This window comes from Alligator sinensis, unplaced genomic scaffold, assembly GCF_000455745.1.
Source record: "Alligator sinensis unplaced genomic scaffold, ASM45574v1 scaffold895_1, whole genome shotgun sequence".
Classification (NCBI taxonomy): domain Eukaryota; kingdom Metazoa; phylum Chordata; order Crocodylia; family Alligatoridae; genus Alligator; species Alligator sinensis.
In genome coordinates, this window is record NW_005842149.1 from 6,052 (window position 1) to 24,720 (window position 18,669).

General features: G+C 41.8%; 1 protein-coding gene across 1 annotated transcript in view; it reads left to right on the forward strand.

The window, feature by feature from the left end:
• Window positions 1–229: 229 nt before the first annotated feature.
• Window positions 230–18,669, forward strand: part of LOC106722293 (probable ATP-dependent RNA helicase DDX60) — a 33,942-nt gene continuing 15,502 nt past the window's right edge. Inside the window, exons 1-8 of the mRNA XM_025206266.1 lie at window positions 230–392; window positions 8,836–8,974; window positions 10,327–10,479; window positions 10,917–11,021; window positions 11,870–12,070; window positions 13,812–13,916; window positions 14,711–14,849; window positions 15,992–16,113. Coding sequence (XP_025062051.1) covers window positions 289–392; window positions 8,836–8,974; window positions 10,327–10,479; window positions 10,917–11,021; window positions 11,870–12,070; window positions 13,812–13,916; window positions 14,711–14,849; window positions 15,992–16,113 — 1,068 coding nt within the window. The 5' untranslated portion in view covers window positions 230–288. The remainder of the gene's footprint in view (window positions 393–8,835; window positions 8,975–10,326; window positions 10,480–10,916; window positions 11,022–11,869; window positions 12,071–13,811; window positions 13,917–14,710; window positions 14,850–15,991; window positions 16,114–18,669) is intronic.

Below are 18,669 nucleotides of genomic sequence, written 5' to 3' on the forward strand. Positions count from 1 at the left end.
GCATTGCATGCCAGCAAACATTCAAGTGTTGTAGTCGAAACTGTAAAGTTGAAACAGGGTGTCAATTTACAATGTTCGCACTTACAACATTTATAACTCGAAACTGCCTGTATATTCAAAAGTTGAACTTGTAAAAGTAAACATGAGTATCTTATATCTAATAAATATCTTTATCAGAGTTCACTAATCTTAATAGATATTTACTACAACTTATTTATTTTAAGGTTTAACACTCATTCAGTAGAAGACCTGGCCATCCAAATAAATAGAAATTTGATAAGAAAAGAAATGAGGAAGAAAGATCCAAATATTGAGAGAGAAATAGGAAATTTAAGAACTAAACTGAGAAAAATGAATAAAATGGATAAAAACTTGGAGACTCGCCCATCTATGTAAGTATTATTAACATATGTTACTTGTTAGTATTCAGATGCTCCAGGCATGATTGTACTAAGATGCTATTTACACAGAGCATGTGCATGAGTTTCTGCCTCAGAATTCATAATTTAAAGGGAAGGCATAACCAATAGAAGTAGCAAAAAGACAAGTATGATGGTTAAGGTAAAATGATAATAATGATAGGACACATTATTGCATGGATGAATCCACAGACTATTTTGCACACTTAATTAAAAGACATTGAAAACTTTTAAAATATAATATGTAAACAAAGATAAGACCAATGCTACTAAGAGTTACATTTTAATTTCATGTGTAAAAAATGAAGAACTGAGGCTGTCTAGTGCTCTTCAAATGTGGGGTTGTTCTGTACGTTTTGTTCTCAAGGGCATTACTCTGCTTAATTTATCTATCTATTAGATTTATAGCATACCCCAAGCTGTGATGGCTTCCACTATTTCCTTTGGAAAACTCTACCTAGTATATAAAACCTTATTGTTTATATCCTTGAAGTACTAATGCTAACTAGACTATTTGTCACTCTTTAACCACTAGACAATCAGTAGTGCTGGGTAATTTGCATGATAAGAAACCCAGGCATGTCCAAACAATTCTTGTTTGAGTCCTCTAAATCAACTCCAAACTTTTTAAATTCAGGTAATGGAAAATGCTGTATTATGTTATTATATACATTTCATTACATAATGTCTGATCACAAAAATTGTACACTCCAAATGTGAGATCCTCATCCTTGGTCTGGCCCCTTTAAAATGACTCTACTAGTATAAAGAGGCTATAAGTGCTTTGGATAACTACAGGGGGATTCTTTTAGTTACAAGCATTATAGCAGATAAGGCTACTTTTCAAATACTTTCTTGAAAACAGTAGCACAGAGATTCTGCTGGAATGTAATGGGTCATACAAATGCCACAAATGGTGGAAAAGGCTAAAAAAAAATGGCAAGTGCTCTCAGTCCCTCCTAGTTCAGCTGTCCTATGTGTCAGGTGCTAAAATGGAGAGAGAAAGGTTGTATTACTGGGGAGATGCAGTATGATATAGGAGGGAAGTTGGTTGGTTCCAGTGGCAGGTTCTGGAGTAGGGAGAGCAAAATATAGTTAGTCTTTTCAACCTATGTCAACTGTGAAATTTGATTTGAATGAATAAAATGGTGCCTGGGAAGAAGGATCTGAAAGATTGGATGTGGCAAGAAGCCTTTTATGGGCTAGAGTGTTAGGCTAGTTCATCAGATCGGGTAGGACTGCAGCATGCAGTGCTGTAGCCATATGACACTCAGGGGTGGCTTCTGTAATGCTGCTAGGCCATCTTCACTGATGTGATGCTGTTTCAAAGATTTTCTTCTTTGCTCCAAATATACCTATATTTGAGAATAGTTTGTCCTTTGCCATCTTTTCTATCTTGAACTTGATTATTCTTGTGAAACAAATGGCCAGATTTTTAAATGTATTTATATAACTAAAGATGTAGATAAACGACTGGTAAGACTTCCAAAGATATCAAGCTGCCATCGTTGTATACCTCTCCCTAGCGTATACTCGGCAGTGTAAAAATTTCAGGATCTGATGTATTCCTCAAATACAACATTCTATCAAGAATAACACCTACTATGACATGGTAGTGGAAGAATGATGTTTTGCCCTAAGAATCCTAAGATGATTTATTCACCATTGGTATCAAGGAAAATGAAGACTTTCTGGATAGGGGCTAGTACTGGAGAGGCTAAAGGGAAAAATGGGAAGTTGCAGTGTGTAACCACTAGGGGCACCTATATATGTGATGAATCTCTGCCCGGAAGCTTGCTAATTAGCAAGTCAGAGCAGACTCGATTAATTGAGTCTCCTGTGAGTCTGCTGGAGAGTGCTAATTAACGCGTTTCAACAGCCTCTGGTTTACATGTATTCAGTGTCCCCACGTTCCAAAATGGCAGTGGGGCACTTTAACTAAAGCTTGTCAAACAAGCTTCAGTTAAAACATCCTTGCTGCCATTTTGAAGCATGGGACACTGAATACATGTGATGCTGCAAGCATTTTAATTAGAGTGGCTCTCAGAGCCACTTTAATTAAAGCACCCCCCCTCCATCCTGGAGCACATGTGTAAACGCCCTAGAAGGAAAGTCCCTAGAATTGAAGAACAGATTGAAGTCAGAAACCACTTTCAGGCACTCTGTGGTGGAACACCTGAGGAAAAGGCAGAGGTGAGAATATTAGCAGGTAATACCCAGAGGACTCAGCAGAAAGTGCAGGGTCTCAGGGTCTAGGCAGCAGGAAGTGCAGGGGCATACATTTTTCTTTTGGAAGGGCAGGTGCTAACAAACTTTAAATGGGGTGGACAGGTAAAAAAACTCAAACTCTTTTAACCAATGTGAAGTTTATTTTTTAATTGACAAAGCAAGATTAATAGTAAAGCAAAAAGCTTAATCTTATGGGACTGGTCTTAACTGCTGTGAAGTGAAGCTGGCCAGGCTTTCAATCTCTGTCAGCAGGGGTTTGTAAAGTGATTTGGTGGGTATTGTGTAGCAATACCCACCAAATCATCCTCACCCTAGGTGATGTCCAGTATTATGGCTGGCTGGTAAGTATGATTTCAGTATTCTAATACCTAATTCCCGATTGGTTGTATTTATATTTCTTTGTTTCACTTTAACTTTTTAGAACTGGATTTAAGTAGATTTTTTGTGGACCTGGAAGGTGTCAGTTAGTTGAGATTTATGTCCTTGGAAAAGCAGGAGGATTCCTTATGTCCCATGGTGCCTCCTGAGTCTGGGGGTGCACCAGATCACTGACAGAGGGCGGGTATCTCCCAGGGTCCAGTCGCTGCCTGGGGGGTGAGGGGGGGAGTCCAGTTTCTCCAGCTGGGCACTTCCAGTTTCGCAGCTAGAGCTTCTAGGAGGTGCGTGGCTGATCTCAGGGCTGTGCTCAGGGCCATGTGCACCCCCCTATGCATCACCAATGTTATGTCCTTTTCCTTTCTGTTGTGGAATGCTGTTAACACTGGTATGTTACCTCTCCACTTTAGCTTATGGTTTGAAAAGGCTGCTTTGTTTTACAACTAGGGGTGCACTGATAGAGATTTTTGGGGCTATACCAATAGCCAATTCTTAAGGAGGCATATCGGCTGATACTAATCCTATTTCTGATATGCAGCCTAGCAGCTTAAAGAGCAGTGTGTGGCTGGTAAGTCTGTTGTGGTGGAAGGGAAGGCGGGGGGCAGATCGAGGTCTCTGTGGTGAGGGATGGAGTGAGGCTGGGGCAAGGCCTGGGGCAGGTGCTGCCCAGCTGGGGTGGGGAGGGGCACAGGATGGAGCCGCGGCTCATTCAGGAGGCGCAGAGAGCGGGGGTGGCTCCCGCCACTGTGTACACCCCAGGAAGGCATAGGGGCATGTGCCCCCAGATCTGCATGGGGCAGGCTGGGGCCAGGGCTGCACCAGGCTCTTCCTGGTGGGGGCTGGGCCAGGCTGCACCTGGGGTGGGTGGCAGCTGCGCTGGGAGAGGGGTCATGGGGGGGCTGCAGCTGCCCCAAAATTCACCCTAGCCCCCACTAACTCCCCCTCCCAGTGCTGCCGCCCACCCCCCCTGGCCCTGAGCACAGCCCGGTCCACCCAGCCCCTGCCAGGAAGAGCCTGGTGCAGCCTTGGCCCCAGTCCTCAGTTGTAACCCACCCCACCCAGTGCAGATCTGGGGGGCACATGCCTTCCTGTGTCCTCCTGGGGTACGCACAGCAATGGGAGCTGCAGCCCCCTCTCTACCCCCCCAGATGAGCTGCGGCACCACCCTGTGCCCTGCACCCTGCCCCACCCCAGTTGGGCAGTGCCTGCCCCCGCCCCAGCTCCAGCCCCACTCCCTCCCTCACCGCTGGGGTCTTGATCTGCTCCCCCACTCCTCTTCCCTCCCCCCTCCACTTCCACCACAGCAGACTGACCAGCTGCACACAGCTCTCCATGCTGCCGGGCTGCACTCCTCCTTTTGTGCATGCATGGGCCATTTATCGGCCACATCAGGCCGATTTTCTAATACAGTCAATTTTCTTTATATCAGTGCTGATCCGATATTGGACCGATGTATTGGTGCACCTCTATTTACAATTTATCTAAACATTTTAACAAAAATACATCTGTTATAGCAAAATTACATTCAATACATTTGGTTACAGAAATTACTATTTCTAATTTTTATAAGATGAATACTAGCATATTGAGTATTTGGATTATTTGATGTATGGTTCTTCCTTATGGTGTTTCTTTTTAGTAGGGTCACCATATTTCTAGTTTCAAAAAAGAGGACACCTGTGGGGGTGGGGGGGAAGGGGGAGGAGGTATGTGATTGTCGGGGACACAGTGATATGCCCTTCCACCACCTCCCTGCCCTGCTGCAACCCCAGAACTGGCAGTCATGCACACATGTACGCATACACACATACAAACTAACCTGCCTGCAGCTGCTGGGACCACTCACAGAGCACATGATGCCCCGGCCTCCAATCACCTTTCCCTGCTGCCCCCAGACCCAAGCAGCTCATCACTGGGGCCAGGAAAGAGGGGGCAGAGCAAAATCCTAGACATTTGCTGATATTTTAAAAAATTGCCCAGGTCGAAATAGGAGGACCCAGAAAGAGGACATGTCTGGGAAAACCCGGACATATGGGAACCCTATTTTTAGGCCTTGTGCTTTGCTTGATTGTGTCCAACTAAGCATATGAATGGCTTTCTCTGCTGTGCTAAGCAAGCCAGCTGTTGCATCTGCAAGGGAATATGCTACAGTCACTTAGACACAGGCTTTTTGAGGCCTTTTGCTTTTAGCTATACTCCTGCAGCTTTGCCTTGGATCTCTTGAAAAAGAACAGACCTGGCACCAACACATAACTTTGGCCTACACAGGCTTGGGAGAAAAGGTATTGGCTTTGCTTTGTATGTCAAAAATACATACATTTTTTCTCTGGTTCAGAAGGAAGAAGGTGGCAGATCAGAATGCATTTGGGTGAAGGTAAAAGATACAGTACTGATACAGAGATTGGTGGGGATTTGTTATAGGCCACCAAGTCAGGAAGAAGTGGATAAGGTACTCTTCAAAAAAATGTCACCATTATCCCAAAGGTATGAGATGGTACTGATTGGAGACTTCAGTGTTCTGGACATTTTCTGGAAGAACGTTAGTGCCAAACATAAAATGTCAAACAAGTTCCTAACTTGTGGGGAGACAACTTAATATTCCAAAATGTTGAGGATACATCTATCTTGGATCTTGTCCTGACCAATAGAGAAGAATTGATGGAGGATATGAAGGTGATGGGAAACTTGAAAGGAATTGATCACAATAGAATTCATGATCCTGAAACTGGGAAAACATGAGATCGCTAGATTTAAAAAAAGGTGGATTTCAGTGGACTCAACTGGTTTGAAAAACACAAGCAAAGGGTAATTATAGATGGATCCATGTCAGAATGGCAGGAGGTTTCAAGTGGAGTCTGACAGGGGTCTGTCCTAGGCTCCATGCTGTTCAATGTGTTTATTAATGACTTGGATGCTGAAATGTAGAGCTTCTTGGGCAAATTTGCAGATGAATTAAATTGGGAAGGATCACAAACATGTTGGAGGCTGGAAGTGCAATTCAGAAGGATCTTGACAGATTGGAAAGCTGGACTGGAACTAACTGGATGAAGTTCAGTGCTGACAAATGCAAGGTGCTATACCTTAGAAAGAATAATCAAAAACATGACTATAAAATGGATGACACCAAGCTTAATGGCAACACTATAGAGAAGGATCACAGACTTGTTAGATTACAGACTCATTCAACATGAGTTTGCAGTATGATGCAGCTGCACAAAAGGCAAATGATTTTGAGCTGCAGCAATAGAAGCATTAGGTGTGAGACATGTGAGGTGATAGTACTTCTTTACTTGGCACTAAGTAGGCCTCATCTAGCATATCGTGTACAGTTTTGGGTTCCAAATTTCAAAAAGGACATCCATAAGTGAGAGAGGGCCCAGAGGTGACTGTGGCATCAGTGCCTCCACAGTCAGATGGATTGCTAATTGGCTGAAGGGTCGTACTCAGAGGGTGGTGGTGGATGGGTCATATTCGACCTGGGGGGAAGTGGGCAGCGGAGTCCCCCAGGGCTTGGTCTTTGGGCCCGCACTGTTCAATTTCTTAATCAGCGATTTGGATGACGGGGTGAAAAGCAACCTGTTCAAATTTGCTGATGATACCAAAATTTGAGGTGAGGTGGGCACGCTAGTAGGGAGGGAAAGACTGCAGAAAGACCTGGATAGGCTGCAAGGGTGGGCTAACAAAAACAGTATGTGTTTCAATACGGACAAATGCAGGGTGCTGCACTTGGGCAGTAGTAACCGGCAGCACACTTATAAGATGGGAAACTCCCTTCTTGAGAGCACGGAGGCAGAAAGGGATCTTGGAGTCATCATTGACTCCAAGATGAACATGGGCTGACAATGCGAGGTCACGGTCGGCAGAGTTAACCCTATCGTGCATCCACAGATGCATCTCAAGTAGGGCCAAGGAAGTGATCCTCCCCCTGTATGCGACACTGGTCAGGCCACAGCTGGAGTACTGTGTCCAGTTCTGGGCACCCCACTTCAAGAGGGATGTGGACAACATTGAGAGGGTCCAGAGGAGCGCCACCTGCATGATCCGGGGACAGCAGGGCAGACCCTACAGTGAGAGGCTACGGGACCTGAACCTGTTCAGCCTTCACAAGAGAAGGCTGAGGAGGGACCAGAAGGGTTTGGGGGAGACCTTGTTTCCCCTAGCGCCCCCCGGGATAACAAGGAATAACGGCCACAAGTTGTTGGAGAGTAGGTTTAGATTAGACATCCATAGGAACTACTTCACAGTTAGGGCGGCTAGGATCTGGAACCAACTTCCAAGGGAAGTGGTGCTGGCTCCTACCCTGGGGGTCTTTAAGAAACGGCTCAATGCCTACCTGGCTGGGGTCACTTGAGCCCAGTTTCCCTCCTGCCCAGGCAGGGGGTCAGACTTGAAGATCTACAAGGTCCCTTCCTACCCTACTTCTATGATTCTATGACAAAAATGATAAAGGGCCTGGAAGGCCATTTGTATGAGGGGAGGTTAAAAGAATGAGATGTTCAGCTTGTGGAAAAGGCACTTAAGACGGGACATGATAGTAATCTTTAAATGTCTGAATGGCTGCCATAAGGAAAAGGGAGAACCCCTTTTCTCTCTTCCTGCAGACAGTAGGATTCTTGAAGTTGCAGTAAAGTAGGTTTAGATTGGGTATCAGAAAAAGGTTCTTTATTATTAGAACAGTAAGGCAATGCAATAGACTACCTAGGGAAGTTGTAAAATCTCCATAGTTAGAAGAGTTCAAGAAGAGGTGTTGGACAAGCATTGGTCAGGAGTAATCTAGGAGTAGCTATGAGTCTTTCCCAAGCTTCCAGGTTTTGCTGGTTGCCACTTGGAATTGGGACGGAATTCCTTCCCCTCCTTTTGCCACATCAGGTTTTTTCCCCCTCTTTTTTTGTCCTTTCTTAGAAGCATTGGGGGTTGGCTGAAGCCAAGTCTGGTGGTTTTTGTGTACCAGTACTTATGCTGGGACTCAAAGGGCATTTATATACTTGCTCTAGGAATTAGGGAGTACGGGGGTGCTTTAATTAGAGTGACTCTGAGAGCTGCTGTAATTAAAGCACCCAGAGCATCTTGTGTATCAGCATCCCTGCACTAAGAAATGGTGGTGGGGGCATTTTAACTGAAGCTCATCAAATGAGCTTTAACTGAAGTGCCCCCACCGCCATTCTTCAGCATGGGGACACTGATACACGAGATGCTGACGTCTGCTGGAACATGGTAATTACCACACTCCAGCAGACTTGATTAATCGCCCAAAGGTTCCTATCTAGAGGGTTTTACCCCATGGTCAGATTGGTACAGATTGTGGGGGTTTTTGCCTTCTTCTGTTGTGGAGGGCATGGCCCTCTTCCTTGGATCTCTCCAGTGTATTTTAAAAGCCTTTGCAGCAGCAGGACATTGGCCATCATTGTCCTTGCTGTACTTGTGGCAGGTTAGGGTGCTATGTTTTCTGGTTTTATCTGTGTTGATTGTGTAGTTTTACTAAAGGTTAGACAGTGGATTTGTATAGGATGGTTTGGATAGGGATGATCCTGCCTCTAGTGAGAGGTTGAACTAGATCACTTCTGAAGGTCCCTACTCACCCTACTCTTCTATGTCTCTATGAAAAAAAAGCAGCAAGGGAGGACACATCCACCTTTTGCATTAATTATCCTTCAGTGGTACAAGCATGGTGGAATAGAATCACAGTCAGGAGTCTAAGTCTGGACCAATATGCACCAAATAGCTGGAACATAAGCTGGTCCCAAAAGTATTATACTCAAGAACTCTATTGGACTTACAGTTTTAAATAACTTTGTATGTATGTTCCATACAGTAACTCAAAAAGACAGATGACTGCCACCAGTAAAGTAGAAAACACACAAGAAAAACAACAAATACAGAAGAGACTTGAAAATCTTACTGAAATCCCTCCAGACTGTACTTATGCTAATTCTAAAGCTGTGGATAAACAAGTGAGTAATTCACTGTTCAAAAATATAGCTTGCTTTTGCTTTAGACCAGTGGTTCTTAAACATTTTAGACTAAAGGCACCTCTCCATAACTTTTCAGAATTCAGTGACATGACATTTCAAGCATAAATATAAATATCGTATTAATATTACTGTATTAATACATCACAATTATATAATTAATAATATGGTATTGAGACTAGAATAAAATGGAATATTCACACCTTCAGGCTGCTGGCCTGCTCTGCCCAGCCTCATCACATTTGCTCCTTGTCAATGGCTCCAGGTCACCACTGTCCCACCCCTATCAGCCCCCATGCCAGCCACCCTGCATTCTGAGTAGCTCATGCTGCTGTGGATAGGTCAATTTCTAGCCTTAGTTCACCCCTGAAATCCAGCCCTGCACTGTAATGGACAGAGTCTGGGGACAGTCAACTGGCAGGGACAAGGAGCTGCTATGTGGGTGGCACTTAGGAGATCAGAGAAGTACTGTGCATAGGCAACAAGATACACAAGGCCAAGGAAAGGGGGAGGGGCAGGCCAAGGGGCATCTGCCCAGTTGCTTCAGTGATACTGGGCATGTCTACACGTGCATTAGTTAATGTGCATTAAATATAGTATCTCTGGGTGTTTTTACATGTGCTCCAGGAGTGGGAGGAAGGGCCCTTTAATTAGAGCGGCTCCAAGAAATGCTTTAATTAAAGCACCTGGAGAATCTCATGTCTCAGCATCCACTCATCAAAAGAGCTTTAGATAAAGTGCCTCTGCCACCATTTTGAAGCGTGGGGACGCTGATACACGAAACATGGAGGCTGACTGGAGCATGGTAATTACCATGCTCTAACAGACCTGATTAATCAAGTCAGCTACAATGCGCTGTAATTACAGCTTCACTTCAGACAATACTATTTCAGGACTTGAATTAAAGTGACTTACGGGAAAACCTTATGGGTAGAACCACAGTCCTGGGATGGATAGCAGTAGTGGCGAAATTTCAGGGTGACAAGTTACTTGTGTAGAGTTCACTTAGGAACTGTAACAATAGCACACTAGATCAGACACCTGTAGTGTGGAGAGATGAGTGGCCATCACCTTCTGGAAACTTGCTGTCCCAGTTACTACCAGTTATTAGCTGGCCAGTTTATTTTGGTCGATTAATTGCTGGGGCCAGGTGCCTAAAAGCAACAGTTTTGGACTACTTTTGAATTCAATGATGACACAGGTACTTCACATTAGTGGAATAAGGAGAAAAATGTGGAGCAGAAAGAAAATGATCAGGTTATACAGATTTATCATTTTCACTTGCAATGCTTAAATGGCTGTGATTAATACTTATTTTTTCTGTATGTCTCTAGACCTTGATGAAGATCTTTTTGACATTGAGATATGAGAGAAAAGCTTCTGAACAGAAGGACTTGGCACAGAGGGGTATTGGATATCATCATGCTTCTATGACCCTCAAAAGAAGACAAGTTGTGGAAATGCTTTTCAGAATGGGATATATCCGGGTTGGTGAATGATGATCATTGTTATTGCCAATTGAGTTTTTAAAAAATGAACATTTTTATTTTTAATTACATCTGTTTTAAACACAGCTTGACACTCATTCATATTTTTAATCATTTTCACTTTTTATAGTAGAATATATTGCATTTGATTTCCCGGCATTAATTTGATAGCTCCTAAATTGGAAAAAAAAATCAGTAAATTGGTTGATATAGAACTTTTATTAAGACTAAATTTTACCATCTTGATGAATAGGACTTTAAATCAGCGAACTCTAAACACACACACACACACACACACACACACACACTTCAGCGAAAGAAAATGTAAAGTCATTTCTGATTCTCTGCTCTTAAATCCGTTGGTGAAACATTATTCCCATTACAACTTGTTACTGGTAACTTTTAACTGATGTATTTGTCTTTGACTTTTTTTCTAGGTGGTCACAGCTACGTCAACATTGGCCTTGGGCATCAATATGCCATGTAAATCTGTTGTCTTCTCTGAAGATTCTGTCTATTTAGATGCTGTAAATTATAGACAGGTATCAAAATATACCACATATCTTTTGCACAGTATGTGTAGTACACCCATGCTCTTCATCACACACAAGGGCAAAACATATTTTCAGATGTGTTCCTATGTATACTCTGAGCCACCTAGTGATGTTAGTGTCAAAAATAAGTTTTTACTATTTGATACTCTCATTAGCAATGTAATATTGTCAGTTTCCAAATTACAAGATCAACTGAATTCCTTTTTGAGTCTTCAACAGAACTGCTTATGCCTGTGCAAACCAATGGAAGATATTTTAGGTATACTGAGGGAATAAAGACATAACTGACAGAGGAGTGCAGCTGTAAATTAAAACATAATTTGGCCTGTAGAAGCTTTATTAAAAGTGGTGGCATGTGAAAAAGAATGTCCAGTCAGATTTATTTTGAATGACTGATATTAAAGAAAAAAGATCTCATAACCTGTTTTTATTCATTTAGAAGTATAATACATTTAGCAACAATGTGGAATCCTACAGTGACCTCTATAAAAACAAATATACTTTTAAAAATATTTTGGGACCCTTTGGCAAGAGAGGTACAAAGTAACTTCATAATCATAATGATATAAGTTTAAGGGACCATAGGGGGAAAATACTTTGTGATGTGTAGTTATTGTTTGGGTGACAAGGAAACTGGCATTATAGACAATTGTATTACCTGACTGTATCCTTCTTAAGATCTGTTTAAGAATTTGCATTGTCTACCATCATAATTCTTTAAGTGCTTTTGTGCCAAAGATGCCGGGGATGGAAGCACTATATAAAAAACTTAAATAAATAGAATAGAATTTTTGTGAAATACCAATTTTCAATTTTTGCCAATAAACCCTTTTTAGATGTCTGGCCGTGCTGGAAGACGTGGACAAGATTTGATAGGAAATGTGTTCTTCTATGATATTCCAATGCCAAAGGTTGAAAAACTTATAAAATCCAATGTGCCTCAACTGAAAGGCAATTTCCCTTTTAGTATGTCCCTGGTGCTGAGACTCATGCTGTTGGCAGCAAAAGCAGATGACAAAGTGGATGCCAAAGCAACGGTATGGGAAATTTGGTTTTTAAACACAAAAATGTTTGTATTAATTTCATTAAATCTCGGTTCTTTCCTGGAAGCAATTAGCTGTATGTTGTGAACACAAACAGTCTGACACCAAACAAACTATAAATTCTCTTAAAACAGAGACTGATAGGGTATTTCTGCATGGCACAATACAGCCCACAAATACCCACTGGCTGCATCCAGATGAGTGTGGACATGTGATATGTGGAGCTCACATGCAGGCATTCCCCATGCTGCTACCTTGCGGGGTGGGGGGTGGTGGTGGGGTGGTTTGACCTAAGAAAATCCTGAGGTGAAAAAAACCCACGCGGAAAAAAGTGGAGTGGCACACATGGCGGCAGCGTGTGCTGCCCAAAACTGGAGCCTGGCCAGCTGGAGCTATGCTACAGCTGCCATCCAGGCTTCCTGCCGCAGCTGTAGCCCCAGGGGACCACCAAGACCCCAGATAAGGCTGCTGGAGCCAGCACAGTTGTTGGTCCCAGCCTCCTGTACCTGACTTGGGGTAACTTGCTGTGTGCCAGAGTGCACATGGCATGGGTATTCCCTGGGGACAAGTAGCAGTGGCACAAGGTGTGCCACTGCTACTTGTCCCTGGGAAAACAAATAGGTTTCCATACTTCTGGGATTGCATTTTACTCAGGAAGCTGATTCTGCCTCCCTTCAACTAATTTGTCTGGTAAAGCTGCATGGGGCTTGCTGCATGTTTACTCTGCCTTTTATTGTTAATGTTAATTTTACTTACGGGAACAATCTGGTATGATTTGATTTAGGATTTCAGGTACAACTGAGGAAATGGCATGAGCAGAAGGGAGGATGGGAAGTTTTGTGGTATCTGAGTTGCTGAGGTAGATGGGACACTACCTTACTCAACAATGAGAAAGTAAAATTAATCTTTTAAAAGAAATATCATGATGATACAAGTCTATGTCCTACTCAAAGCTGTTTAACGGAACAGATCTCCTGGATGAAGGATTGTCATGGGGGCAGTCTCTCTGGTTATCGCTGTTTACGTAAATGACCCATGGCCATGCTAGTTATGGACTAAGGGTTGCCTCTTACCCATAGTTGCATTTCTGCACATTGAACTGTCAGACATGTCTCTAATTGATTTTTATGTTTATATTAACTTCACTAGTGAATGTTAAATTCTACAATTTTTTTAAATGTTTAAAATAGGGGGAAAAAATTAATCTCCATTCAAAAGGCAGGGCAGGGTGGCACTTGGTCAGAGGCAAAAGCTTTCACAAGCAACCTCTCTGAACTAGTTAATGTCTACAGTCCCAACTTGTCCCACCTTCTGCCCAACTTCAGACTAATACAGGTAACTTTTTCTCTCCTTTCAATCAAAGGAAACTTTGAACCCACTATTTAAAATAATAACATAAGCCTACATATTAAAAACATTAAACATGGTGTTCCCTTAGCAATGTGTGCAATATGTTCAGTTTTAAAATGTTTTCAGCTGTTTTGAAACTGGTTTATGTGCACTGAACTTCTGTTCTGTTACAGGTTTAAACCCATTTCTGATCACTTAAACTGGTTTATGTGTAACTTCTGTCCCTAGCCCATATGTGCTACACACTGAAAGGATACAATTTAGGCACCCTTGTTCAGTGCAGTGTCCCTGTGGTATAAACATGCCCTAATTTTCTTTGCTTATTTGGGACACAAGTTCCCCTCCCTACCTGCAATTTTTTTATTTTTCTTTTCTTTTTCCACAGGTGCTATCAGTGTTGAAGCATCCATTGATATCCTTCAAACAACCAAGGCATAATGAAATGTTAAAAATATATGTCATCTTTTCTCTGCAGTTTCTTCTCAAAGAGGTAAACTTCCATTCTGTCTGGTTAAGAGAAAATAACTGTAGTAACACTCAGTGATCTTATTTAATTAAACAGTACTAGTGATAAACCCGGAAATCTCACAAGCTGTACTGTAGTTAGCTTGTGAGATTAACTACCTAACACTCAGGTAGTTACAGTACCATTCATTTTGTGTTCCACCATAGATAGCATTCAGGCACTAGTTTAAAAAAATGAAGACGAGAAGAGAGGAAAATAGCCCTTTAAAAAAAAAAAGTAGTCTGCCAATCCCTAAACTTACATTAAGATTGTTCAAGTTTTGAAAAAAAGGAAAATGGGAGAGTAGTAACCTTATTGCATGTATAAGTACGATCAAGAATAGAATACAACACCAAATATCTGATATGATATCTGTCCCTGTGACTTGCTAAAATTGCACACATAAAAAGTGAGTTTCTGAACTTTCTATAAATGGAAAGAACTATGAATAAATAAGTTTATTAAAATTACATTCTTAACAAAATTCATAATACAACTGTTAAGGACTAAACAGGAATTGCTACAGAATAATTGTGCACTGTTGCATGCTAATGTTTCCATTTTGGCAGCATCTCCTGAATTTTGGAAATTTGTTGTGGTTCATTTCAGCTCTGGCCAGCATCCTGTAACTCTGGGCAGTGAGAAGCAGCTGTAATGGCATTGTCATGTTACTCTCAGTAAAGTGCAGTACCTCTCAGCACCTTATAAGGGATTTCACAAGAATAGCACTCAGCATCACATATACATGAATTAAACTATCAAAATATTTTAATAACTAGGGCTATCTGGATCAAGAATGTAACCCCATGGGATTTGCTGGACTTGTGTCCCATTTCCATTATCGTGAGCCTTCAAATTTTGTCCTGGTCAGCTTCCTTGTGAAGGGATTATTCCACAAATTGTGCCAGCCAGTTGAAGGTAAGTTAATTTCCTATACACTTAATTAAACTGCACTCATGTGGATGATTATGAATTTTAAGTGACATATAGTTTCCTTAGTACAAGTACAGAACATGTAGGAGAATGTTAATAATTACTGTATATTCATAAAGTTTCAAGAGTGGCACAGTTGCATTTTTCATTTCAGTGGGCACATCTACATTAGCTCCACAGTAAACATCTCCACATCTACATGTGTGCCCCTATTAGGGTGCACGAAACTAATAAGCTCATAAAAATAAAATAAATACAAGTACTATCCTGCTCTGGAGTATTTTTGTGCACAGCAGAGCATGTGTAGATCTGCCCCAGCTGGCTGGGCAACAAGGGTGCTTCAGTGCAGGGGCTGCCTGTCGACTAACTCCACACTGAAGCACCCTTGTGCCCTAGCCAGCCCCTCCACAGTGCGTTGAGCCCAGTGAGAGCAGCCCTGGGCTGCTGCCAGCCAGGCCTGTTCTGATCGGGCTCAATGTGCTGTGCATGAATAAACTCTAAAGCAATATACTCTGGAGTTTTTTGCTCCCAGGTACATGTTCAAATAGCATGCTCAGGAATGTTACAGAAAGAAGCCTATAAGGAAATTAATAAGTCTATTTTCAATGCATGGTTTGAATCATGCACAGCAATAAGACATAGGGCCACACGTTGAACAAGAGGAAAACAAAAGATTTAACTATCTGATCATTAAAGGAGCATTCTCCATGTGGGCACTGAATGAGGTAGGGGTCAGAAAAGATAGTACTGTATATGATAATGTAATTGAGGACTGTATTGTAATACATATGCAAAAGGGGTGGGGGGCGGGAATTGAGGTTGCTTATATGTTTCTGTCATTTCCTAAATATGGGTACTTTACTTAATCTTGGTTTTCTATTAATACAGAATTTTGTATATAATGATTGATTCTTTTATTTTACTGCTTATGGAGGCCTTTCATGCAGCAATAAAAAAGCATTTATTTAAAAACTGGATGATAGAAAAAGCATTAAAAAAAGCAGGTGTATAGAATCTGAAACTGCTTCTCTTTTTTAAACGACCAGCTTCAAGTTGGAAATGTATTTTAAATACTCCTCCTTTTCTTGTATTGCATACTTGATCAGTGTACTTCCTGTTTGAAATAGGTTCAACTGTTTTCTCTGAAGATGTGATGGAAACATTAGTGCTAGTATTAGCAAACCTATTTGGAAAAAGATGCCTACCAGCTTGTGCTATGAAATTTAGGAAAAATATTTGCCAGTCAAAGGTGAGAAACAACTCTCCTTTCTATTGTATGTATTGCAGTTCCACAAAAAGGTTCCAATTATAGTTCAAATTCCATTATTCTAAGTGCTGAACATGCCTGTAATGAAAAAATGGTCTCTGCCAGAAACTACTAATTATTACTACTAAAATGCATTAGTAATAGGACCCCATTATGTGAATAAGTACATTATTTACACTTATTAGAAAAATGACATGGCTGCTTACATAGTTCTTGTTAAGGTCCTGTTTAATTTTTTTAATTTAATAGTTTGTGGACAGTAGATCTTAAACATTGTTTCCTTTATCCCTATCCCAAGTTAAAAGGGCTTCCATCTTTCTCTTCTAAAGTGCAATCACCTAATGTTAGAATGTAGCTGGTAAAATGTAGAGAGGTTACATTGGGTTATCGGATGGCAGGCAGGGTATAATGTGCCATAAATCCAATGTCTATATTTAGTCCAGGAATATTACATAAGGAATTGCTGCAGTACAAAAAGAAAATCCCCACAAATCGCACTGGATGCTCTCCTGGGTGGAATAGAAGCCAATATGCAAAATGGAGGTCTGTGACAGTGCAAATGTCTGGTAGTGAAGTAGATCCTTTCAGTGTGCTTTGGGCTATAGGAAGTTTGCCCAAAATATGCTTCTGGTGATGAGGTTGGTGAGGTTCAGTGCTTGTTTAAAGACTAGGATGGGTGGTCCTAGAAAGCTCTTGAAGTAGAGGTGGATTAAGAATCACTGGGGCCCTGGGCAAACAGAAAATTGGAGGCCCCCCTCATCCCATTATAAACATGAAAGTATCAAAAAGCATTAATAAATAGACCTGTTAAATGTTTGCATGGTGCATTAATAAATAAAGCACAACATGCAATGTTGAAATTAACTACTTAATTTTGCTCCACGCAAAATTGTATAAAACAGCTGCCTTAGAATTACTCAGATGTATGGGATCGCCATAAATGCATAACAACATGAAAGGAATGATGTTTTAGTTTAATGGTCATGTAGACTATTGTGTGAGTTTTTTTCCCCTGAGAAAGATCATGTGTGTTCGAAAGCTTGTAAATAACAACTTTTTTTTTTTTTTTTTGCAACTATTTAGTTGGTCTAATTAAAGGTAGTGCCTCTACCCAAAAACTCCAGCTACAGGTCAACATTCCCCTCCCTCTACCTCTACCTCTTTCTCACCCATTGTCTGCCAGAATCTGCATTTTCTCAGGCATATTGCGTATTGGCTTCTGGGATAAGCCACCCTCAAAAAAGAATCAAACTGGCCAGGAGACATGCTCCATAGTCCTTGTAAGCTCAATACCTAGTAAATAGTCAGACTGGTAAAACCACCACTATAAGCTATCTTTTATTAGACCAACTAAAATAGTTGGAAAAAAATATTTTTTTCTAAGCTTTCAGGTACAAACACCCTTTTTCAGGCAAAGGGAGCATCTGCAGGTGTTTTGTACTCTTCCAAAATAATTTTTCAAACCATTTTAGTTGGTCTAATAAAAGATAGCTTATAGTGGTGGTTTTACCAGTCTGACTATTTACTAGGTATTGAGCTTACAAGGACTATGGAGCATGTCTCCTGGCCAGTTTGATTCTTTTTTGAGGGTGGCTTATCCCAGAAGCCAATACGCAATATGCCTGAGAAAATGCAGATTCTGGCAGACAATGGGTGAGAAAGAGGTAGAGCAATAAGGGCCGGGGTCAAGTTTGGGGATACTAAATATATTTTACTGTGGCTTGAGCCCCCACCCAGTCTACCTGGGAAACACTAAATGGATTACTAGGGTGTCCAATAAAACCAACAACCCTTTTCTCGCAAGCAGTGTAAACACAAAAATCAGATTTATTACAAAGCATAAAGAAAAGCAACAGTTATCACTAACTGTAATTTTAAAACACTGCAAACTACAAAACAAAGTCTGTAGGTGACACCCTCTGTAGGTGACTACCCACGCCCAGGTAGTCTGCAACTTGGGACTCCCCAATGGGTAATTCTGGGGGCCTACACCCCTATACCTTCCCTTCAGCAATGGGCTGGAAAGTGGGGCCCACGCCGGAGAGTCCAGGGAGCTGCTAGAAAGCATAGGTCCTTCTGCATTGCAAAGGGCCCCTTGTTGCTCCCTACAAAACCGTAGCACTGATCCTCACTTCTGCATGGTGGATTTGAGGGGTTAACTGCAGTTTTCATCAGCATATCACATCCCAAAGTTTTTAGTCCTAATCCCAGCTCTGCTGGGGCAGAAAACTGCAAGAGGACTCAGAGAAAAGGCAGCCAAACAGCAAAAGAGCCTGACCAGCAACAAGTGCCAACCTCAGTGCGTTGGTCAGGACACAGAGCCATGAAAGCAACATGTGCCAGGTCCAAAATGTGCCTGGCCCAGACATACAGCAAATACATGTACAGTGGAGCTCAGCAATGCAGCTATGCGGAGACACAACCACTGTGAAACAAAAGGGGGATTCAGGCCTGTCCTGCACCTGGTCCTGAACATACAACAAAAGAGTGCTAGGCCTACTGGGCTATGGTCTGGACATATATAGTCTCAGCCACACT